Genomic DNA, 26612 nt, shown 5'->3' with positions numbered 1-26612 from the left:
TGAGAACCAGTAGATGAGAAGAACCTGTCTGCATTCTGTGAGAAGAAAATGCGAAGAAGATACAAAGAAAAAGATAAGAAGAAGAAGATGCGAAGAAGATGAGAAGAAAACGAAATGCACCATTTTATTTTTACACGTGGATAGACGTGTATGCGGGGATTCCCCCTCCCAGGTGAAAGTAGACTTTTTCTTAATTAACAAAGAAAATTAATTTAGAAAATATATTGAATGAGTTCTAGACTTTTAGCATAAAGGCGGCTCGAATCGCTAGGCTAGAAATGGAACAAACTCAAGCCTAAAAGTTTAAAACCATATATCGGCCTAGCATGCTATCCAAGTACTTCATGGTCGGCCCCCATTGGTCCAATGAGTCCATTGAGATCAGTACCCACCATTTCCTACGGCAAGTCAAGCCCAAAGAAAATCAAACCATTCCATGAAATTCCAAGCACCATATATACGAACATAAGAGAAAATCTCTTACAATATAAACACCTAGTATCATCTTATATATACAATCATCTAATACAACATAAGAGAAAACCATTCCATCGATATCGTCCTTCCTTCGGAGAGGCAACAGCATCATCTTGTAAGTTTTAACATTTTTAATAAACTCTAAATTTTAAAATTTAGCAAATCCTTTTTCTGGACCACTTCCTTCCCATCAATGTGAGGTTCACATGGCTTCTAAACGCTCATTTTGTTATGAGGACTATTGAATATGTTAACCATATTTTTTTGGACTATTCTCTTGTGAAGAACATTTGGCATTATTTCTCTTCCCTTTTTGGTTATTTTCTTTGGACACTATTTGTTGGAAAAGCATTGCTATTCATTGATGGTCTTCTTTCAAGGGTTTTGACCAATCCAATTTATTTGCTCGTTTGCTATCATCCCTTCTCTTTTGGGAATTATGGCTAGCTCATAATAAAGCCAGATTTGAGCCATTATTGGGATTAAGAAGCTTATCCAAATGGGCTGCTAGTTGTAGCGCACTAGCACCCCTATAAAGTAAGGACTGAGAGCTGAACCCCTGTTGAAACCTAAAGATATTATGTCTAACATCAATATTGATGTTCTCAATTCTTTGCATATCTCTTGGATCACTATTAGGGAAAAAAAAAAAAAAAAAACCTATCTTGGTCAAATGGATTCCGCCTCCCTTGGGCATTCTCAAGTTGAATATTGACGGTGCTTCAAAAGGTAATCACGTGCCTGCTGGTTGTGGTGGTGTTTTACATTTCAATAATTGCTCTATCATTGTTGATTTTTCCTATTTTCTGGGTATTGGTACTAAAAATTTTGCATAATTGTCTACCTTAAGATTTAGTTTAACTTTGTGTTATGAACTGAGCATCACTGATCAGGTTGTTGAGACTGACTCCCTCCTTCCGCTTAATTATCTTAATAAAGGCTTTTTCTCCCTTCGATTTACTTAGATATTTGGGATGATATTTTATATTTTAAGAACTATTTTATCTCTAGTATTAACACTACAAGAAATCAGACTTTTTCCAGCACTCAAAATCGTTGCAAATACTCTTATTAATCGTTGCAATTGATTATTTACAGTGATTTTTAATTCGCTGCATATTCGACGAAATTAAAGTGTCGTTTCTGATCAATTTCAACGATAGGAAGAAATTGTCGCAAAAAACTACTATTTTCGATGTTTTTTGTCCGCCGCAACTGTCCCAATAATTGATGGAAATGGTCTTTCCGTTTACCATTAAATAGTTGAGAAAAGACAATTGCGACGATATATATCGTTGCAAAAAAGTTAAAATCGCCACAATAGTTTTTATTTTTCCTAGTGATTTCAGTTATCATAGCGATAATTTATTTCCAACGGGGTAATTGTCGCCAAAATAAGCATTTCTGGTCACCGCAAATAAGTTTATGCAACAAAAGAATATTTGCAGCAAACTTTACTCGTCGGAAATAATGTTTCAGAAAATAAATAAAAAATGCACAAAACAGAATACATAAAAAATATAATACACATCTAAATTATATTTACTATGAAATTTCTGGATGGCCACACAAAGCTTAGGCTAATTGCAATTTAACATTTATATCAAACAATAATTAAGAACTACTAAATAAAAAAAAAACACCCAAACAAGAACGAGAGTGAAAGGAAGAATAAAAAGTACCTTGATTTAATATCCATAGCACTGATTTGCCGTTGCAAGCCTGCAATGTGCCTATAGTAATACCCTCAATTAGAGTTAGGCAACTTCTTACAACTCCATGGAAAAAAGTAACATTCTTACAACATTCTTGGAAGCTGTAAATGTTACATTTAGAGAAAAGTATTGACATCAAGCAAAAGCAAGAACTTTCAACCTGTGAGCTGTCAAACACAAGCTAGTAATTTAAGTTAAAGTGTAATGTACAGGCAACCAATTAACTAACTAACTAACAAACTCACTAAGTACTATATATTTCCTTTCAAAACAAAAGAACTAAGTACTATATATATATATATATGTATATATATAACATGACTAAACTCACTCCCCACAAACATGTTAATTAAGAAAGATCAATTAATTATTTGTTTACTCTAATGTTTCAATTCTTATATATGTCAGGCCTATATAACTTCATTGGGAATGACTTCATCCACCCACCTGCACGAAGGTACAAGAAAATCTCACTGCCAAGAAATACACAATTCCTTCATCCATAAAACAAAGCCATTCGATGATACACTACACACCATATATCAAACTAAAGTGTACTATCTACATAAACAATAGAGATGATTACTCCACATAAAAAAAGGTACCAATACAGAAAAAGCATATTATGGACCATTGTTCTTTTTTGCTGGAATATAACCAATATTTCTATTGTGATTTCTTATGCAAGTACTATAACCTTGTTCCACCAGCTTTATCATAAAGTAAAAGGCTTTTACCGTGGCAAACCCAATGCACATAATACTAAAACTAGGGAAAGGAAACGGTGTTTCTTCATATAGGAACAATGCTGGATGCCATGGCAGGAGAAATTGTCAATTTGAATTATTCTTATGCATAATAACATTATTTTTTCCAATCCAATCTTCCATATACCTGTTAGAGGAATAAATATTAATGGAGAAACAATGTTGGCTAAGGAACTTATGCTAGAAATACGTCTGTACAACTCATGAGAAATAGTTAGAGCAAGGCACTTACGTTTGTACAGCTCATGAAAAGACCGATGGAAAGCAACTTGCATAAATCTGGTTGAAGAAAGAATTTTCAAAGAGTATAATAAGCTTGCAGCAATCTCTGGATAGAAGCTTCACTTGAAAGAATTTAGATCAAAATGTGGATCTCGAACCTATGAATGGGGATGTTCCTGAAACTCACAAAGAAAAAGGAAAGTGAGTTAGACAAAAAGACAAGAAACTTAAAATCAGATTGAAAGTTGAGAGGTAGCAAATCGATTTTTTGTTGAAAGACATTCCCCACACTGACCACATGATTGTCTGTAGACCAAGGCGAGTCAAGTGGTCCTTGTGTGCCCAACGTAGAAAATAAAGCATTATACTGCCAACATACCTATGAGTGTTTACCTAATATAAAAAAATTGAAAAAAGAACATAAAATTATGTTAGCATTAAAAAAAGTCAACAAAACCAATCAAAATTGTGATACTATTATTGCAAGCCCACTTATTGACACCAAATGAATCTCCTTGTGAGTCATCCCGTTGTTGCAATCTACCAATTTAATCACTAGACATCACATATATACATTACATGGAAACAGTTTCCAAACAAGAGATAATCTGTCCAACTGGTTTATATGCTTCATTATCTCATAAAAAATCAATCCAAATGGAGCCAAAAAAGCTTTAGCAGCCAAAACTACAGAAATATTGAATGAAAATGAATAGCCTTTCAAGTGCTTGAATATCACAATTGAGATGAAGCTCTACGACTACCTTGCCCTCAAAAAGCCTTGTTGGTTCCGTTAAAGACCTATGATCCTACACACTTAATAGAGACACAATCACATTCCTATATCAAACAACTATACCCAAACTATATAATATATGAGAGTTATATATAATATATGTAAGTATAACTGTAAGATATAATTAAATCTACCAATAAAGTCATCACCTAAGGCTTAGTTTGGTAAAAGAGTAGTTACTGTAAGAAACATTACTATGTTAGCAAGATTCATTAGTATCTTGGAGGGTTTTTGTACATAGGACAACAATTTAAATTACAAGAACTAACAACCCAATAAACTAAAAAGTATATAGAAGACCACATACAAGTAGCAGCTTAAGATTGAAGTTAGTGTAAGTTGGATGCAGCTATAATTGAAAAGAAAATACAAAAATTAATGTGACATATGTCACAATAATGACATATGTGAATCATGTAGATAGATGTGAATATGCATTGGCAATAAATGAACTTAACTAACCTGGATAGTTGCATCTAAGCATGACCATGGGTTTAACATAAAAATCACTGTTGAGCTAAGAAAAGAAGAATACCTCCATTTCCAAAACCGATAAAAGATGATTATACAGAACTGATAAAATAGATAATTATACAGAATCGATTAAATAGATAAATCTGTTGTTATATAAATTATCTTTGTATAGTTCAAGAATATATTGTCAAAAGAAAAACAAAAGTTCAACAAAAAATAAAACCAAGTTTTCTAAAAATAAGGTAAAAAAATTAGAGATAATACAAGAAACTTAACTGTCAGAAGTATGGATAATCAACTTCCTACTTCATTTTCATTGGCCTAAAGACAATAAAAATGAAGTAGCCATCAATTGGTGAACTCATCAATGCTGCAGGGTAAAGTATTACATGCAGAGAAAACAAATATCCTCACCAATATTTAAGTGCCTCGAGAATATATTTGATCATTTTCTGTTCAAATCTCGTCCGGACAATGATCATTTTAACAGTAGCATCAGGTTAAAATAAAATTTTTCAACATGTTCTGTCAAAGTAAACGAAACCTTTTGGAAGCTTCTAATTTCTGCCTCAGCTCAGCAATCTCAGCTTCTGCTGCAGCAAGCCTTTGATGGGATATGACCTCAGCTTCATTTGCAGCCTTGACTCACAATTCCAAGTTGCGCTCATCAAGAGAGGATTTCAAAGTTTGAACATGGGCCCAAGCCTTATATTCTGAGTCTCTGGCTTCCATGACATCCCTGCAGATCTTATAAACTTCTAAGAACAGTGACATCATAACACTAAACAAACTAATATATATCACATCATCTGAGCAATCTATAAAAATAATGGAATTGAATGTGCAAAACTTATTTATTTTTATGCAAAATTCAGTTGTAGCATCATATTGACACTACAGAACCAGAACCAACATTATGTAGGTGTTATAAAAGAAGATAACAACATCTTGCAATTTGTGGAACGCCATTTACCCATCTAAGAGATTGATGGTTTATTTAAGTTTAATTTCAACAAAAGCACACACGCTTATCCATTCAAATGTGATGATTGTAGAAAGATTCCTCTTGGTGCATTTAACAACTTTGGACAATACCCAATGGGCCTTTAACAAAGTATATCAAATTAGTAGTGATTTTTTTTTTAAAGTAAAGATACCAATATCATTAGAAATGTGGACAAGGAAAAACAAAATGTGCAGATTCTCTAACCTTGAATCAGTAAATTCACGTCTATACATTTCCAAAATCAACTTTAACTCCATATCACTTTCCTTCAAGGTTAACTCATCTGCCTTACTCCTCGTGCCCCCTCCTCATTTGGTGGCAGTGGGTTGCAAACAGAGCAAGGGAGAGAGGGAGGGCCTCGGGCTACTGGGCTAGGCGTGGAGGAGAAGGGGGCTCCGACGGAAGACTGGTGACGGCGTCGAGGTGTGGGTGATGGTGAACGGCACCCCTAGCGGCGGCGATATAGAGAATTTGAAAGAGAGAGAGGTGAGGCTAGATTCCGAGAAAATGAAAGAGATCGATATGGCGACTGGGGGAGAAGGAGGGGGTGGCTGTCGAGGTGAGGTGGCGACGGCGTGGTGGGGTCATTGGCAATGTGCTATGGGCGGCAGATTCTTGAGGCAGAAGAGGGATTGGGGAGAGAGAAGGGGGGGCGAGGGAGAAGGCTGAAGGGAAAAAAATGAGGGGAAATGACTACGCGCGGGTTTTAAATTTTATTTACTTTTCCGGCACCTTTCATTCGCCACTAATAAGATTTAATTGCAGTATATATTTTTTACGGCGATAATGGTCGCCGCAAATAGGCTTAATTGCAGCGATTTTTCTAATCGACGGAACTATAATGCCGCTATAATTGACAATTCTTTGTTGCAGCAACAAAAATCCCCGCTAAAGGTAGAAAAGTCACCGCAAAAAGTGAAGTCAAAATTATGCTCCTCCATTTCCCAGCTTCGCACTTAAAATTAAGTGGCGACTTAAAAAATTGCCAGAAATAAGGCATATTTGCGGCGATTTTTTTTTGCGACGATTTTAAAATCGTTGGAAAAGACCTAATTTCTTGTAGTGTATAATCATGTTTATAGAGGTACATAAAGCGCTACCAGATAGTCTAGCAAATTTTGGGACAGTCTAGCAAATTATGGTACTATGGGACATGCAATAAGTTTTTCATCTCTCTTTCAACTCTCTAAGCATATGATTCCTCTCAGGATTATGCATGTTTTCCTACTATTAGGCACTAAGTTTTCTAGGTTTTCTTTTTTTAATTTTCTTGTAAACTTTATATAAGGTCTTTATACTTTTTTTTAGGAATTTGGTTTTGGGATTTTACTTTATCTCCTTGTAACCCCCAAATTTCATTGTTTGTGTTAGGGATAAGAATCGCCCAATAGGTCGGAACGGGAAAAAGAATCAACCTTGGCCCACTGTAGTGATTTGGGCCTTAAGGATGCGGTTTAGAGCCCACGATAAATAAAAAAACCTAGCATTTATATTAAAACAGAGTCGTTTTATTTAATACCTAAAACTACCCCCCAAGCTCAGCCCCTCTCTCGCCACCCTCACTCTCAAATCTCTCTCATCATTGTCTCACTCTCACTCAGATCTACCATTTCTCTCACTCTTAGTTCTTAAGTCGCACACTGTTGCAGTCACTGTCACCACCTGAAGTTAGCTTCGTCGTCGTCGCTGTAAGTTTCTTGATTCTTGACTCTTGAAAGGTTTTGTTTTAGTTTTGTTTAGTTATGAAGGATGGGATTGATTTGAGAACTTTGAGGATGAGATTATGAAGTGTGTGTTGTGGAGATTGAGTTGTTTGTTCATTATTGTGTGAATTTGTGATTGTATGAAAAAATTTTATGCATGTAAATTTAGGGTTTTCATATATATCGCAATTCCATTCTGTTTTGGGGTTTCAACATCCCGGCACCCAAATGGGGGGCCCCGCCCCTAGTGTGTGGGGCGAATTCTGGGGGGCCAAATCCCGCCCCCCGCCCCCTTGTCCATGCGGGAGGCGGCGTGTGAGGTGCGGGAAGGGGGAACTCTCGCTGGGGCGCACCCCTACCCATATGTACATCCATATCAGTAAATAATAATGAATATAGGAAATATAAAGAGATAAGTAAACACATGGATTTACGTGATTCGACTTAGAGCCTGCGTCCACGAGTCATTTGAAGGGCGAATCTACTACAATGGATGTATTTTACAGTCTCTCCTATCTCAGTGTACAATAGGGGTTGGTGACCCGTTTTTCTTAGAGTAGAGAATACCTTTGGAGTCTCTCGTGATGAGGTTGAAGAAGATCACTCAGTGATCGGGCCAAAGTCGTCCATGAGCGTCTCTTTCTCTCTCCTCCGATTAGATCTCAGATCCTAGATCGTCCATCCCCTTTCTTTGGGTAGAAAAGGCCCATTTATTGAGGTCTTGGTTGGTGAGGAATGTTAACTTTATGTCACATGATCCCATCTCTCATTGCATGTCTGACTTCATTTCTTGAGTTCTGAAGCTTAATTTGTCTTGTCTTGTCTCTCTTATTTTTCTTTTCCAATGTACTGGGCCTGGAATTCAATTTTGGGCCTTATACTTTTACCCACAACAATCTATCCAAGGATCCATGTTATGCATGGATCGGACAACATGCTTCCAATTCTATGTCGATCCTCATGATCTTCGTGTCCTAATTGACTTTAGGCGCGGTTGATCTGCTCATGCATGTGCGTACGTACATGGCCGACCAAGTACCCCTAATTAGCCAGATGATAATTAGCATGACAACAATATATATATAACTGCAATATTTTGATCATGAGATCATCTCCTTGATCCATCACAGTACATTAAATAACTTAGTACTGGTCAAGATTCTTAATATATTACTCTTAAAAGAAGACAAACAGGTTTGTATTCTGGATCGAAATATGTAGCTCCAAATATATACAGCTAAAATAACTCGTCAATCAATGCTGTTGTTTATGCTTTTTGATTGAATTTATATATATATTGAGGTGGTTTTGCATGCATGGTTGAACGTTTGTGTTAATTATGGGATTTCCACCAAGAGAGAAAGTATATAGCATGAAAGCAACATAAATAGCCAATAATTATGGCCGTCCAGAGAAGCAGACACAAACAACGTCCAGCATTGTGTTGGAACCACAATGTCTGTTGTATACAAGTTTATATATTACTATATATATCCAGAACCATGTAGTCTTATATACATAGTTTACGAAAAAAACATAACCCTTGGACAGATCGAGCTAGCTAGGGAGATTTTGGAATATTCTAACATGAACAAGACTACTACTTATTGTTTGCATCGATCTGTAAAATAATTTTCAGTGAAACTCTGTCGTATATACTTGACATGTTTCTACTACATACTTTTTAGCAATGAATATGTCTGATCTCCGTCTTCTAAATATTACGTATCAACGAGATCGAATAACCCAGAATAGATGTCAATGGTGATCTGTTTTCTCCATTATAGTTTTTTTTAGAGAATAATTCAAATGTCTTTAACATTTAAGAACATTTTATATGGACAAAGGCCGGATGAGATCATCAGGAGGCAATTCATGTAGGTAACCATTAACATTTTATTATAATATATCATTAATATTAATCATGTGATAGTTTCACAATTCGACATGCGTCGGGTAATTGCTAAAACTAGACAGACCTAAAAAGAATGATGCAAGCTTGTTTTTGTTGGTTGGTTGCATGCAGCTAAGTACTAATTCCATGCAAATAACACTTCTCCTTGTATTTTTCTTCTCATGTAAGAGCATTGGTAGTAGCTTCTCTATCTTCATCTTCATCTTTAAATTTAAAAAATATGTCTTTAAATTCATCTACATTAACTTATGCATTTCTAAATTTTTGCATAGCTATAAATAGTGCTTCTTCAAATTTGAAGAATCACTATTCATTATTCAAATATTATTTTATTATTTTTTTCTCTCTCCTACCCATTAAAATCAACTTTGTAGAATTTATATTAAGATGATTTTGATACATAAAATTTGTATTAAGTTGATAATACAAAGTGGATGTTAATTGTAAAATATATAAAAAATAATAATTTTAGGAAATAAATAAAAAATAAAAAAAATATTTTATTATTATTTGATTAAAAAATGCATAAACCAATGTGAGAGTTTTTTTTCATATGCAAAATCATTCTTTAAAAAGGACAATTTTACATATGAAGATGGATAAACCACTACCAATGCTCTAATGGTTAAAGCATGTTTGATGAGAGTAAGTTAGCTCATTTCCAATTACCCTATGCAATTTAACATAAATGGTTGATTCTTAGGTTTTGACTTTACGTTAATTATTTGAAAGAGTTTTGCTATCCATCAATCACTATTCACTCTCACATATCATATCTGATAATTTTTTTTATAAAATATAAAATATTTTTTATAAAATGTAAAATAGTGAATAGTGACTGATGAGAATAATTATTTTATTTGAAAACGACAACTATTAGATATAGGCAAAAGTCTTTTAAAAATAAATTTATATAATAATATAATTTGATATAATACGTTTGCTTTATTTTATATTAAAAAAAGTGATATATTATATCAAAATATCTCAATTTATAAATTAAATTTTTTAATCCAAATTAACCCACAAAATGACTATGCATTCGTTTTTAATTACTTTTTCATTAAAATAAGAGTTTTGCTACACAACCTCCACCACACTCTACATTCCACACTTTTTTAAATTTTTTAAATTTTTAATATTTTTTTAAAATTTTTTTTTTAAGTTTATTCTTTTTAAATTATTTTAAATTTTTTATTTATTATTTATATAATAAATATTTAATAAAAGAAAAAAATAATGTAGAGTGTGAAAGTTGTATGAATAGTAAGAAGTTGAGTAGATTTTTTGTTAAAATAAAGAACACAACAAGAAGTGTGACGTTAAAGCCTGACAATCAACGAAAAACTGAAAACATGATTACAGGTGAAGTACGTAGCAACGTGTTCGTCGTAAGGCCTATTCCGGTTTACAGATTCCCATATCCAAATGTATTTTCTTGTTTTCTTCCCCCAGAGAATCTCGCTTTCCTTACCAAAACACACCCACGCACTCCCTTACTCCTCTGCCTAGGAAGAGTCGCCGATAGAGAGGGCTCATAAGAGCGAGACGGCAGTCCAAACTCTCACACACGAGACAGAAGGTAGTTGGGGCTTCCAATTTCAGTCGCCTGCGTCGTAGTTGACGTTATGGCCAGCGGCGCACTCCTCGACCTCGTGTTGGACATTGTCACTTCCGGGCCCGCCGCTTCCGGCATTCCCGAAGGCGACGCTTTGTTGGTGTTCAGGAAGGACTGTACGGATCTGATCCGTCGGATTGCATTGCTCACGCATTTGCTCGAGGAGATTAGGAACTTCGCTCGCTCCGGCCATTCTCCGCCGTCTCATGTTTCGACTTCTTACTCCTCTTCTTCCTGGTCGCCCGATCTGGCGGTGGCCCTCCGGGCCACCAAGCGGCTTTTATTGCTTGCTGGAAAAACTTCCGCTCCAGTAACTCTTCCGTGAGTTTCATCTTCTTTCTTACTTTTGCGTTTTTTGTTTTCAAATATCTGTTTCGTTCATCTGAAAGTTTGAATAGAGTACAAAATTGAATGTTGGGAAACTAGCTAGGGGATGTATTTCATTTGGGGATGATATTGCTTTGGGTCAATGTGGAATCTCTAATTCTGAACCTTCGCTTGTTTTCTTTTCCTGCTTTTCCTCGGAAACCGAACGAAGCATTGGTGTTAAATTTTCGGGTAAATTACTTGCTTTTTCTGGGATACTTGGATCAATGCCATGCTTTAAAAAAAAAATCAAACTTGTAATAGTGTTAATGTGATTGATTTTTTTTTTTTTTTTTTTTTTTTTATAGGTAGTAATGTGATTGCTTTCCGCATAATCCTCTGGAGAAATAATATTTTGATTGATAACAAGTTGATTGCACAATCGCATATTCTAAGTTCATTTTTTTGGTGACTGCTCAATTGTATAAGATGATGTTGTGACAATTAATGGGTCCCAATCTCATGCTCTAAAGAGGCATCACAACAGTGACTGATGGTCTTAGTAGTTATCACTCATTTTGTGGAATCGTTAATTAGGGTCTGGATGGCAGAGCAGCGGTCTGGACTAAGACAAAAATGTATGGTGTGTGCACTCCATCAAGAAGGGGAAAAAAAGAGCATCATCAAGCCATCAGGGTGCACTAATGCGATATAAAGATTACTTAATTACATAGTTAGTATATTTTCTATAAAAAAAAATTATATAGTTAGTATTTTTCATTGAAAAGGGGACGCTTCATTTGTCATGGAAATTAACCCTTGCTCTTGTGAAGACTTTGTTGCTGTCATGTACATCCTCGAGAGAGTCTCTAGGTATCACTCTGAAATTTGGTATATCTTGATTTAAGGATGGAGCTGTGGGGAAGATTGCGTCCCAATTTCAATATGTGACGTGGAAATTGGAGAAGGCATTAAGCAGCATACCATATGATCATTTTGGAATCTCAGAAGAAGTTCAAGAACAGGTAGGGGTTACAACTTACAAAACCTATGGTGCTTTCTTATCAACTAGACTTGCGCTTTATATTTTCCCTTCTACTAGGTGGAACTGGTGAGATCACAGCTGAGAAGAGCTGCAAAAAGATACGGATCTTTGAATTCAAAAATGTTGTCTCTTGCCTTAACCCAGCTGCTGGATGAAGAAATTGATCTGCAACAATCAGGTGAATGTACGATTGGAATTTTGCGTATTCAGAATACTGGTAGTAGTAACGATGATGTTATGTGCTGGATGCTATTCCAGGAAGTAATGGTCCAAAAAGGCTTGATGCAAATCCGACAAGTAATAAAACTGAAAGGCACGGAAACTCTTCTGATCCTTGTGAGGCTATTCTAGCAAATAATGTTGGTGCTGATGGACTAGACAATTCAGCCACCAACAGTTTAGAGAACGTCAAGAAGCCTGATCCAGTTGTAATTCCTGAAGATTTTATTTGCTCCATATCCTTGGAACTTATGAGAGATCCAGTTATTGTTGCCACTGGACAGGTATGATTCATGTCAATTCCCATTTCAACATATTTTCTTTTTAGAAGAGACTGCCTGAAAACTTGGTTATCTTTGTTATACCTTCCTTCTGATATATCTCTCTCTTGATTCTACAGACGTACGAGAGAGTTTTCATACAGAAATGGCTAGATTCGGGGAATGCAACATGTCCAAAAACTCAGCAGAAGCTCGAAAATTGTACACTCACTCCAAATTATGTTCTTAGAAGTCTAATTACTCAATGGTGTATTGACCACAATATTGAGGAGCAAAAAGGACTAACAAATGGGAAGATTAAAAGAAGTGATGGGTCATTTCGTGATGTTAGTAAGGAGATAGCAGTTATTCAAGCTCTACATCACAAGCTCTCCAGCCAGTCATCTGAGGAGCGTAAAGAAGCCGCAGCTGAAATCCGATCGCTATCCAAAAGAAGCACAGATTACAGAGTATTAATTGCAGAATCTGGAGCCATTCCGGTCCTGGTCAATCTCTTAACAACAGAAGACGTGTTAACACAAGAAAATGCAGTTACTTCCATTCTCAACCTCTCCATATATGAAAACAACAAGGCGCTCGTAATGCTTGCTGGAGCTGTTCCTTCAATTGTCCATGTCCTCAGAAATGGAAGCATGGAAGCAAGAGAGAATGCAGCAGCTACCCTTTTTAGCTTGGCTCTTGCAGACGAGAACAAAATAATAATAGGTGCATCAGGTGCAATCCCAGCTTTGGTGGAATTGCTCCAAAATGGGAGCGCTAGAGGGAAAAAGGATGCTGCGACAGCATTGTTCAATATGTGTATTTATCAGGGGAATAAGGGCAGGGCAGTGAGGGCGGGGATAATCAAAGCGTTATTGAAGATGCTTACAGATTCAAGCAGTTGCATGATTGATGAAGCCCTAACCATAATGTCAGTTCTTGCTAGCCACCAAGAGGCAAAGGTTGCTATTATAAAGGCTAGCACTATTCCTGTTTTGATAGATCTTTTGAGAACAGGAGTACCTCGCAACAAAGAAAACGCGGCTGCAATTATACTTGCCTTGTGCAAGAGAGACACTAATAATCTTGCCTCCATAAGTAGGCTTGGTGCTGTCATACCATTGTCAGAGCTTGCCAGGAGTGGCTCGGAGAGGGCTAAACGGAAAGCTACTTCATTGTTGGAGCATCTTCGAAAGTTACAGCAGCCCTAAAAGGTGTAGTTCTACCTAAGAAATTTTTATTTGTTTCTTTTGATCAGGTGCCAAAACTGAGAATAGGGGCTTGGGATATTAATGACAGTCTCATTGCTTCTGTATTTGTTACGTGTATGATTAGTGTGTAAAAACTCATTTGAGATGATGTTTTTCATAGAATACTTCACCTGGAAATTGCAGTTTTGTGTTTTACTCGTGGTAGTGCTTGTAAAGTGATACAAAATTCCATTAACAACCAAACTGTTTCTTACTTGTTACAGTTCCCAGACTATATATAATTCTGCAAAAGCGATCTGAACCGAATGAAATGGCTGCTGACTCATGCCGAGGTTGATCTGGTTGTTTCTTTGCCTGAAATATATTTATAAAGTAATAATAATAATAATTTTTGGACAATCATTCCTTCTTATGTGTTGTTCAACTTGAGATAGGTCACCTATTTTTTTAGGAATAGTGTCTCGTTTATGACATATTTTGGGCAATCCTTTCTATTAGAAATTGAGAAATGCTTTGTCTAAAAAGAAATTATCATCTTCTAGAAGAAAATTCACTGACTGTCATAGTTTGATATAATACGTTAGATTGTAAAATCATTTATATTATAAAGTAAAATTTAGCTACCTTTATATTTCAAAATAAAAATTTGAAAAACTTGGTGGCTTGAGTTCTAGATTCCATTGAGTGGCCGGCCACATTTGACTACCCCCAATGGTGGTCGAGACCAAACTACTAAGGGATTGGCCATATGGGTCATTTTGTGGTGGCACTTGAATTTATTATTTAAAAATTTAATAATTAATCTAATGATTTATGAATTGCGATGAAGTGAAATGAGAATATAGTATAACTCGTTATAAAAAATCTAAAGAAAAGCTAACATGGGAAAGGATAGGATAAACAAATAAATTGATAGTGTAATATATATTAAAATGATATATGTGCATTAGAAAAATGCAACCCATAATTATACATTAATATATAAAATATTTGCTTAGAAGAAAATATATATATATATATATAAATAATATTTAAAAAAAATTAAAAGGATTATAACCCAATTGCATTCATATATTAATTATATATTCAGTCAATTCCAATTATCTGGCATTTGTCATATGCGTATTGTAATCAAGATTCAAGATTCAAGATTCAAGATCATGATGCAATCATATTTGATTTTGATGGTTATAGCCAAGAACCATATGGATGGCAATGTGTACGAGCGGGACCAACAGTAGCAGTCGTACGTCAGCAATCAGCACGAAAAAACCATTTTTCTAATTCAGTGAAGTTCCTTCCAGTACTCTTCGTGCGTCCAACGTAATCTTTAATTTGAAAAGTTGCAAAAGCTTCCAAGTTGCTCTGCGGACTATCGTTTTGGACCCTGCATGTGTCCGCGACTAATTTTCGAATTAAAAGCATTAATTAATAAAAAAGCACACGTGTTTATTCCAACAGCAGCGGCACTGTTCATTAATCAATTACACGAGAAGTACCGGCATCAGATCAAAAGAAAATAAAAAGTTTAATTCCAACCGTACGTACCACCTGGCCTCTTACGTACTTTGCTTCTTTAATATAACTTACTTTTAATCTTATGAAGCAAAGTCCAACCATGGTGAAATTTTCTCTGTTCCTAATTCTATATACGTGCACCAAGTCAATTTTAACCTTCATGTATAGTTTGATTATATATATATATATATATATGAAGTACTTGAATTTCTTAAACTCGGCGCCATCATCATCGCCAAGAATTGTGTTGAACAAGGTGGAAACAAATATGAATATGTATTGATCATCATCTTCCCCACACATGATATTCACGGTTTTTCTCTATTAAAGATCAGCGGATCATCTATTCGATTGTTGAAATCATGTTTGAGATCTCTTCGAATTTGTATTCGTATTGAAATTAGATATATCTCAAATGAAAACGAGCTAGAGATATCAAATAAATTTTAAATAAATAAATAATAATTCTACATATAATTATAAAGTATATGAAAGTCGCGCGTAATCGCTTTAAAAAATAATAGAATTTATTATTAAAAAATTAATTTTTTTATATAAATTTTATTTTATATTTTTTTATTTTTAAATGATTACGCGACGGTTACACAATTCACGATTGTAAATATATTTTCTTATAAATTAAATGTCTTTTAACTCTCACCGTGAATTCACATGGAATTTGGATAAGGAATTGTGGACATGATGATTTGTTTCTTCGGTTTTATTCTGACCATAGATCCGCAGTCAAAGCAGGAATAAAGATACAAATTACTTTCATTTGTTTATTATGATTGTTGTTATTACTTATTATTATTATTATTATTGCCGTTCGATTGAAAGCTTACGTACGTACATTTTGTTTGTCAGACAGTCGGCCGATTTTCAAAATTTGCCTTCTTTGTTGACCAATGACCACGCCCACCAACTTCCTATAAAGCATTGCCAATGATCTCTCTCACATGCACCCACCAACGATTGTTGTAATTGAGACTCACCAAGCAATTAGAAGAGCAGAGATCGAACACAATATTATTTGGTTACCGAGAAAGAAACTGAAAAAAACTAAACTCCATGGGAAACAGTTTGGGGGCAAAGAAGACCGTAAAGGTGATGAAAATTGACGGGGAGACATTGAAGTTGAAGACACCCGTGAAAGCTGGGGAGGTGGTGAAGGACTACCCGGGACATGTTCTGTTGGATTCCGAGGATGTCAAGCATTTCGGAACTCGAGCAAAACGTTTGGAACCAGACCAGCTGCTGGAGCCAAGGAGGCTCTACTTCCTAGTAGAGTTGCCACAGGCTCCAAACGAGACCAAAGTTACAAGAAGAGCCCGGTCGGGGATAAACATGAGTGCCAAGGACAGGCTCGAGAGCCTAATGCTGTCTCGAAGGTCAGTTTCTGACCTTTCCATCATGAAATCGACAAGCATTATGCTCGAAGAGTCCAAGGAAGGATCGCAGGAGAATAATGGCGGTTTGAGGGTGAGACTGAGGATTCCAAAGGCAGAAGTGGAGAAGTTGATGAAGGAAAGCAAAGACGAGGTGGAGGCAGCTGAGAAGATTATGGATATTTACAGCAGGGTGAGCGCCAGCGGCACGGCCTGCAGTAAGGGACACAAAGAGGAGAACATGTCAGCCCCCCTGGACCAACAACCAGTGCATTGGGAAGATGGGCATGGAAGGGTTAAAAATGGCGTCAAGGGTCGTGAGGTACGATTTCAATGAGACACTCATCCGATTTTCATGCCATCATGTTCAACTGATTTACTTGACATTTTGGCTTGTTTGTATGTCATGACCAACTTTGAGCCGTACTTGGAATCATAAAATTCCATGTACGTACCAACAAGTTAAGGCCAGCTCCACATTTATCTAAATCCAAGTATATGAATACCGAAAACACAATTTTATACGGCTGGCCTATTTTGCTTTGAATTATTTAAAATGTGGCTTCATGTTTTGGGGTTGGGGAATTACTTTAATGACTTTCAGCAATAATCCATTTAAGCTAATCCAAGTTATAGCTTGTTCTCATTATCTTTCTGTATAGAAAAGTTAATTTTTTTTCATTCTTTGCGTGCTCGAGTACTCGAGCCGCCTATCAATTAATGGCCGGTGGCCTGTTTGAAATTTTCTACAAAGTAAACTAGATGGAATGAGCTTCCCAAGTCGTATATATACTTCCCAGGCCTCTATAATTCAATCCGGTCTGAAAAATATTAAAGATGACGGCTTGACTCGACCAATTTACTCAGTTTTTCAGTTTCTTTTGTTCTTCTATTGAAAACATGAAAACAGATCATGTTAATGCACGTTTATTAAGCCGTTGACTATTATGTGTATAATAAGGTGAGTGTTTTTTATTTATTTATTTATTTATTGAAAGAGGTACCCTGTAATTTTATAAATAGTCCTCAATTTATGAGAGAAGAATACTGTATTTACATTATTCGGTTAATTACAAAACCTAAAAACCAATATTGAGAGAGAGATCCTAATATCAAGAAGAGTATAAACATCGACAAAAGTGAATAAAGGAGATTTACTTGCATTTTATTTAGAGTTGTATGAATTTTGATTTGACCAAAATAATTTATTTTCTTTTAGGATGTGCAAACTCCACACGTTTTCTTTAAGAAAAAGTAGGCACTAATAAAGAAAATGAGGCACAAATAAAACCCACGTTAAAGTTATATCTAACGTTACTCTTCTTCAGTTTGAAATGTTGCTTTTCCCTTTCATATTATTATATATGATGTTGACCTTATGTTATATCTGTTTATATGATCAAAGTAGGCAAGGACATAACTGATCATTCTTTGTTTTGGATGCTCAAACTTGCAGAAGCGAGTGAGTTTTATGCCAATCGAAGGAGAAATTCAAATACCTGTGGCTTCTTCACAGCTTATCACAAGTACATGACGAGCTCCCGATCGACTCAAGTTTTTAATATTTCTCCAATTAGAGGAGACACCAAATACCGGAACACAAAATACTTTTGTGTATTGCGTGCATGGTAGTTATATATGTACATGGAACAAGCTATTTCTTCTTCTTCTTCTTCTTCTTCTTCTTTTCTTTTGAAAAATGGTACAAACAAGTTGATGGATGGATTCTGAAATAAAAGAGCTTACAGTGATCTATACCTTTTTGCAACGACTTCAGAATGATCATTATTAACTTTCATTTATATATATAACCAAATGGATCTATTAAAAATTAACTTGTGTTCAGAAGGAAGGGTGTGAGTTCCAAGAATCACCCATGAACAATTAGAACAGTAAAGCGAAACCCAAAAAAAAAAAAAAAAAGGGAAAAGAATGGATGAAATTAATTAGGTGAAACGAGATCACAAGAATGGCCCGGTCTCATGGTTTATTGACTTTGAGGCGCCTGCCTTCTTTACAAGGAAAATGATTGCTTCTTTTGCTTCCATCTGCGTGGTCTAAGGTGTGCAGTCAACAAGGTGGATTGAGAAGTTTGTGCAACATTCAACAAGCTTTGATGTTGCAACAAGGAAGCGGAAGCAAAGCAACAATAGCCAACTCTTTTGGGCTACTTCTGCCCATATACAATACATTTAGATATATAATTGAAAAACATATGGAGGGATATATATTCTCCATGCAGGTGCGAATTTGAGTGATATGAAAATAAATACCAAGAAATGTCTTTGTCCTATGTCTCCTGCATATTTTTACAGATCTAATTTTCTTGTTGTTCTTGCCTAAACTTAAAAGTTTTAAGTGAGAAAGAGATAGACACATGAAATAGACCCCATAGCATTTATTGAGCATGCCCAAAAAACTCACACAAAATCAATAAATGTTGTAAATCCACTTTATGTATCCATCTCTCTCTCCCACTAGGGATTTTTTCCAATTTTTCCCACCCCTTATTAACTTCTAACTTAAACACATTACAATATATGCAGATGGGAGGGGAGTACAAGCAAAAGAAGATCCAAGTGAAAGGCTATTTCTCCCTATGAAGCCTAGAATTCTTTCTTGGAACATATGGGATCTTAATTATCCCAATAAGCATACACGGGTGAAGAATCTTTTACATCAATGTAAGTTGGATATTATTGTTTGCAAGAAACTAAGATGAAATTTATGGATCATAGCTTCATCACTAGCATTTGGGGATGTCCATTTGTGAGCTGGGTATATCTTGCCATTGAGGAAGCATCTGGGAGCATCCTAATTATGTGGGACTCGAGGGTGGTTGAGTCTATTGAGGAGTGTGCTAGAAAGTATATAGAAGCGTGTTCGTTTAAAAAAGTGGAGGATGATTTTTGTTGGGCTTTCGTTGGTGTGTATGCGCTGAACGTGGACACACGTAGGAAGGTATTATGGGAGGAGTTAATGGGGCAGTTAGTGGAACTTACTGTGGTGTATTGTAGGGGTGCTATCAGCATGCTGTAGGGCGGGGTGAATCCTTCCCCACTCCTAGGAGGCAGGGACAGGGCCCCCTGGTCCGATGCCGGGGGGCAGGGTCGAACACCCCATTCGCCCCGCCCCTCGCCCAATCCAATTCTACCCATGGCCCATTGGGCCTATAAACTATTTATGGGTCCAAAAATATTTTTTTGAGCCCAAATTATCACATAACTTAAATTGTAAATTAAAATTTGTAAATATAAACAAAATTTAAAAACTAATAACATAGTTTTTAAATTCATTACAGTTGTATTCACTTCATTGCATTGCTTTGGTCTCATAGACCAACCTTAATATATGAGGCTAAGGCAATACAGTAACCATACAATAGTCTCACATTGCTTAAGTATGACTATTGTATTGCATTCACCTCCTACACAAAAGTTGGCATAGGAGGCCAAGGCAATGTAATGAAATGAATACAACTTCAAATCTTTAACAAATTGTATACAAATATATGCAATTTAGTTATATAAATATATATTTATATATATATATACTTCCCAGCCGTGGGGCGGAGCCCTGCTGGGATCAGCTTGCCCCCGCATGAGTGGGCGGGGCAAACGAGGGAAGGGTAGTGGGGTGCAGGCCCCCACTGCCCACCCATGTATTGGCGGCGATTTTAATATCATTAGGTTTCCTAGTTAAAGATCAGGAGAGGTGTGGCATAGTCAGACAATGAATGAGTTTTCTGAACTTATTTTTGATATGGGTCTGGTGGACTTACCACTTGTTGGTGGTGTGCACACTTGCTCTAACAATCAGGCGTGGTCTCGTTTGGACATATTTTTTTGTGTCTCCTTCATGGGAGGTACATTACTCTACCTTACTATAGAAGAGATTGGATAGAGTTTGCTCAAACTGTTTCCCTATTGTACTGGATTGTGGAGGCATTCACGAGGGTAAAAAATACTTTAAGTTTGAAAATACGTGGCTGAAAGTTGAGAGTTTTGTGGAGAAAATGCAATCGTGGTGGTCCTCACATTCTTTAGAGAGTTCACACAACTTTATCCTGATTAGAAATTGAAAGCACTGAAGAGGGATTTGAAGAGGTGGATTGTTGAAGTCTTCAGACACATTAATAGTAAAAAAATGTCTCTTTTGGAGGAATTAAAGGACTTGGAGGAAAGGAAGGTAAGCGCTCCTCTTTCTGAGGAGAATTCTTGCAGGAAATTAGTTATCACTTTGGAGCTAGAGAAGGTGTTACTAATGGAGGAAATCTCATAGAGACAAAATTCAATAGCCCTTTGGCTGAAGAGGACATGTTTACTATGATTATGATGATATTAAGAATCGTATTGTTAATTTCTACAAAGACCTACTTGATAAAAATCCCCATGGAGACCCAAACTCGATGGTATGCCTATTGAGAATATTGATCAAGTAAGATCTTTGTGGTTGGAGAGACCTTTTGAATCAGAGGAGCTTCTTAGAGTGATTCGTAGGATGACCAAGGATAAAGTCCCGAGGCCAGATGGGTTTTCGATGGCCTTTTTTCGTGATTGTTGGGATGTGGTGTGGGAGGATATTATGGAGGTTTTCAGGAACCTTTGGTAAACTCAAAAGATGCATTAATGTCTCTTTTATTGCTCTTATCCTTAAGAAAGTTAGGGTAGTGGATGTGAAAAATTTTCGGCCTATTAGTCTCATTAATGGGGCGTATAAGCTTATCTCAAATGTATTTGTTAATCACATGAGTAAAGTTATGAGTAGTATTATATCAAAATCTCAAAATGCATTTGTGAAGGGGAGACAAATCTTGGATTCAATGTTGATTACCAATGAATCCCAAGATTGTAGAATCAAGGAGGGTACATCCAGACTTTTGTGCAAGTTGGACATGGAAAAGGCCTATGACCAGATTAATTGAAATTTTCGGTATTATTTACGTGGGAGGTCCGAATTTGGAAATAGATAGACTTCATGGATTAGGCATTGTATAACTACGGGTCATTATTCGATTTTGGTGAATGCAGCATCGGAATGATTTTTTAACAGTCCTAAAGGATTAGGAGTGGATCCCCTTTCCCCTTTGTTGTTTGTCATTGTTTTTTTTTATTTTTTTTATATACGTGAAAAATAATTTTATTCATCGAAAAAAAATCAAAACAAAAGAAAACACCTAATTACATTCTATAAAGAAAAAAAACACCTAATTACAAAAGAAAACATTTAATTACATTTTATGCATATAGGAAGTATACAAAAGAAAACACATAATTACATTCTATAAAGAAGAAAAACCAAAACAGAAAATCATGAGCTGAATCTCCATTAAGCACTATAGCTGAAAACCATTTAAGTAAAGAAAACACAAAGAACTTCCAGATTTCATCCATAGTGCGCTCCTTATTATTAAAACATCTCTCGTTCTTTTCTCACCAAATATACCACATGAAACACAAATGAACCATCTTCCACACAAAAGCCACTTGAGAAGAACTTTGCAATCCAAGCCAACACGCAAGTAAACCCACTACTTTCATAGGCAGCACCAAAGTCGTCGTCCCAACTTTACTAAAAACACCATCCCATAGTGTCTTTGCCATCTCACAGTGCAAAAGTAAATGATCCACATATTTCTCATTTTTCTTACACATGAAACACCACTCCATAACAATAAAATTGTGCTTTCTCAAATTATCGATGGTCAAAATATTCTTGAGTAGTGTTGTCCATATGAAAAAAAAATGACTTTGGAAGGAAAATGTGACCTCTAAATACTCTTCCAAGGAAAAGGAAAACAATGCTGAACAATCAACGCCTTATAGTAAGATTGTACCAAAAACTTTTTACTGCCCATATGCTTCCATATCATTTTATCCCTCTCATTACCCCCAGTCCCAAGTGAGTGTAAGAAGCTGAAAAAATCGGAAACCTCATCAATTTCCTAGTCCTATACATTTCTTGTTAAACAAACATCCCATTGCAGTGATCCATTGGAACAATTTAACAAATCAGCAATTGTAGCCTTCTGATTGGTTGCCAAACGAAAAATAACCGAAAACGTACTAAAAAGAGCTCGATCACCACACCAAACATCAAGCCAAAAATGGATCCTGGAACCCTCACCAACAACAAAATTTATATGATTAACAAAAATCTCACAGCCCTTCCTAATAAATTTCCAAAGACTAACACAAGAAGCCTCCTTGCCTCTTTAGAACACCAACCCCCCAATCACTATCATATTTCTGATCTATAACCTCCCTCCACAATGACTCCCCTTCCAACTGATACCTCCACAACCATTTTTCCAATAATGTCTTGTTGAAACTTCTCAAATTTCGAACTCTCAGACCTCCATTTGAAATAGGAATACAAACTCTATTCCAACTAACAAGGTGAAAGTTAGTCTCCTCACACATTCTACCTCACAAAAAAGTACGAAATAATCTTTCAATCCAGTTTACCACCCCTGCAGGCAATGGAAATAAGGATAGATAATAAGTTGGGAGATTAGAAATAGTACTTTTAATAAGAGTAATTCTACCTCCTTTAGATAAATATAATCACTTCCAGCCCGCCAAAATTTTCTCAATCTTCTCAACTACCTCATCCTATATGGACTTAGCCTTAAACGACGCCCCCAAAGGAAAGCCAAGACATTTCATAGGTAAAAAAGCAATTTTACAACCCAATAGATCCGCCAAACAGGTAATACTTCACACCTCCCCTATTAGAGCCAACTCCGATCAGCATAATACAACTTCACCTTTAGGCCTGATACAATTTCAAGCATAATAATACAGCCCTTAAGGTTTGAATATGCCCACAATCAGCACAACAAAAAATAAGTAAATCATCTGCAAAAAGAAAATGAGACAGAGTGATAAAACCATCATTAGCATTTTCCACCGAAAAACTAGATAGGAAACCCACACCCAAAGCAACCTCCACCATTCGACTCAAAGCTTCCATGATAATGATAAAGAGGAAAGATGATAATGGGTCCCCTTGTCTCAAACCGCGTGAGCTATGGAAAAAATCACAAGGATTTCCATCAACTAACACTGAAAATCGAGCAGTAGAGACACAATGTCTAATCCATGCACACCACTTCCCTCCAAATCCACATCTCCCAAGCATGTAGAAAAGGAAGTCTCAAATCATGTGATCATACGTCTTTTCCATATCCAGCTTATAAATAACACCAGCAACACCTTCCCTCAAATGACTATCAAGACATTCATTAGCAATCAGCACCAAATCAAGTATTTTCCTACCCCGAACAAAAGCATTTTGGGGTTTAAAAATAATTTTCTCCATCACCGTACTCATACGATGAGCAAGCATCTTTGAATTTATCTTAAAAATCCCTCTTACAAGGCTAATAGGGCTAAAATACTTCAACTCAGAGGCCCCGACTATCTTAGGAATGAGGGAAATAAATGTGGCATTAAGAGACTTCTCAAACTTGTCATAAGAATAAAATTCCTAAAAAAACCCGCAACACATATTTTTCCACAACATCCCAACAAACTTGAAAAAAATGTTATAAAAAAACCATCTAGCCCGGGGCTGGGCTTTATCTTTAACCATCCCACAAACCACCTAATAAACCTCATTATCCTCAAATGGTCTCTCTAACTAGCATCGAGTCATATGTTGAAGGTAGCTTTTAATGGAGGCTTTATTGCTAGATTTTCTATGGGAAGTGTTACTATATCTCACATACTATTTCTATGAGGGTTGTAGTACTTTGCTTTGAAGCGGTTTCAAGCTTGAGGGAAAATCTCTTGAAGTCTGAAATGGTTCTTGTGGATGGTGTGAACGTTACTCAGGGCTTGCCAACTATTTTGGGTTGAAAGATTGCTTCACTGCCCCTAAACTACCTTGGTCTTCCATTGGGGCTGCTTTCAAGTCAAAATCTTTTTGGGATGGTGTGTTAGAAAAAATTAGAAGAAGATTGACTGGGTGGAAAATGATATATTTGTCCAAGGGTGTTAGATTAACTCTCATTAAGAGCACTTTATCTAACCTCCCTACTTATTTTCTATCTTTATTTCCGCTACTTGCAAGTGTGGCCTCTCTTATTGAGAAAGTTTTCGAAACTTTCTTTGGAGAGGCATGGGGGAGGAAACTAAGTTCCATCTTGTGAATTGAGATAAAGTTTGCTCACCAATACCATGTGTTGGGTTAGGCTGTGCAATGTAAAGGTCTTCAACAAAGCACTTTTGGGAAAATGGTTGTAGAGGTATCATAGAGAAGAAGAGGGCTGGTGGAGAGAAGTCATAGATTCCAAGTATGAGAGTACTTTTTTTTTTTGGGGGGGGGGGGGGGGGAGGTTGGAGCTCTAATGAAGTTAGGGGGATACATGGCGTGGGATTGTGGAAAAACATAAAAGCTCGATGGGGAAGATTCTCTCAGTTTTTCAAATTTGCAATTGGAAGAGACAATAGTGTTTACTTTTGGCATGATGTGTGGTGCGGAGAAAGGGCTCTAAAGTAGGTGTTTCCTTTGCTTTACTAAATTTCTTGTGACAAAGAGGTTGTTTTGTCTGATTTATTGGTACTATCTAATGGTGTTGTCCATTGAAATGTGAGATTTTTTAGAATTGATCAAGATTGGGAGTTGGATATGTTTGCTAATTTCTTTGATTCATTATATGCAATGTTGATTGGCAATGAGATGGGGGATAAGCTTTTGTGGAATCTGAGTGGAAATAAAAAATTCTTGGTGCGCTCCTTCTACAAGGCTCTCTTGGGATTTTCTAATGATCATAGATATCCTTGGAAGGCTATCTAGAAGTGCAAGGTACCTTCCAAGATTACTTTCTTTGTTTCAACTACATCTCTTTGGCAGATTCTCACCTTAAATAATCTAAGAAAATGTGGTCTCATTATTTCATATTGGTGTTTTATGTGCAAGAGTGATGGGGAACGATCTACTAGATCATCTTTTGTTACATTGTGAGGTGGCCCAGTGTTTATGGAATGAGATCTTTAATAGAATAGGGGTGGTATGGGTTATGCCTGGAAGAGTTAGGGATATTATGTGCTGCTGGACAAGTATTGGGAGAAATGCCCACATTGTCGTTGTGTGGAGAATGATCCCTCATTGCATTACATGTATTGGTGTAAAAATTAACCGAAAAATCGGATCAGACCCGCTCAAACAAGTGGAACCGGTCTAGAACTAGTTCCTTTAATTCCAAAACCGACTTATACCAGTCCGGTTTCAGTTCTATGCTTTTTAGGACCAGACCAGTTCACTATATTATATATTTTAAATTAATTTTTTTAATATTATATAAAATTTATATATAATATATATATATAATATAAATTATAATTATATATAAAATAACGTTATTATAATTTATAACATAAAATCTTAATCTTAAACATGAAATTTTATTTGATCATATGCTTTAAAAATAAAATATATATATTAATAACATTTTATGGCCTAATAAATACTTGAATCTCAACATATTCATTTTGATAAATACATAATACATTAGTAAAACAAATATACATTAGTATATTAATTACATTTTATGTCATAATAATAATAATATTAGTATTAGTAATCCACTTTAAGTCTATATATAAAGAATTATATAAATCATTATAGTATTAGTAGTTATACTAATAGTTATACTACTATATCACTATATCAGTATATGATACTATAGTGATATAGTAATACTAATACTATTTATATAGTTATACTAATACTATTATATAGTTATACTAAATTAAAATCACTATTTGCCTATAAAAAATACTAATATATAATTATACTAATCAGTAATCACTATAACTTTCACTAATATATATACTAATACTAATATAGTTATATTAATACTAATACTAATATAGTTGGACTTTTGGATTTGTAATTTAAACTTTTGAACTTATTTTATTTCATAAAAGAATTTCATTTTTATTGCAAATTTTTTGTTTCTAATTT

The 26612-nt window shown here is 35.7% G+C and overlaps 1 protein-coding gene, 1 long non-coding RNA gene and 1 pseudogene across 2 annotated transcripts; all 3 read left to right on the top strand.

Moving 5' to 3' along the window:
* The first annotated feature begins 5650 nt into the window (after positions 1 to 5650).
* Positions 5651 to 26534, top strand: LOC118344778. The gene is made up of 3 exons (XR_004798524.1): positions 5651 to 5730; positions 6961 to 6962; positions 26522 to 26534. It is a non-coding gene; the product is annotated as an uncharacterized LOC118344778 (long non-coding RNA).
* On the top strand, positions 10483 to 13931 carry LOC108980618 (annotated as a pseudogene).
* On the top strand, positions 16216 to 18403 carry LOC108980619 (uncharacterized protein At1g66480-like). Its single transcript, XM_018951598.2, has 2 exons — positions 16216 to 16962; positions 18097 to 18403. The coding sequence occupies exons 1-2, from the start codon at positions 16324 to 16326 to the stop codon at positions 18172 to 18174; spliced, it is 717 nt and encodes a 238-aa protein (XP_018807143.1). The 5' UTR covers positions 16216 to 16323; the 3' UTR covers positions 18175 to 18403.
* Positions 26535 to 26612: the final 78 nt, after the last annotated feature.

This window comes from Juglans regia, chromosome 16 (genome assembly GCF_001411555.2).
Source record: "Juglans regia cultivar Chandler chromosome 16, Walnut 2.0, whole genome shotgun sequence".
Lineage (NCBI taxonomy): Eukaryota > Viridiplantae > Streptophyta > Magnoliopsida > Fagales > Juglandaceae > Juglans > Juglans regia.
The sequence above is the reverse complement of the archived record's forward strand: the minus strand, read 5'-3'. Positions and strand labels throughout refer to the sequence as shown.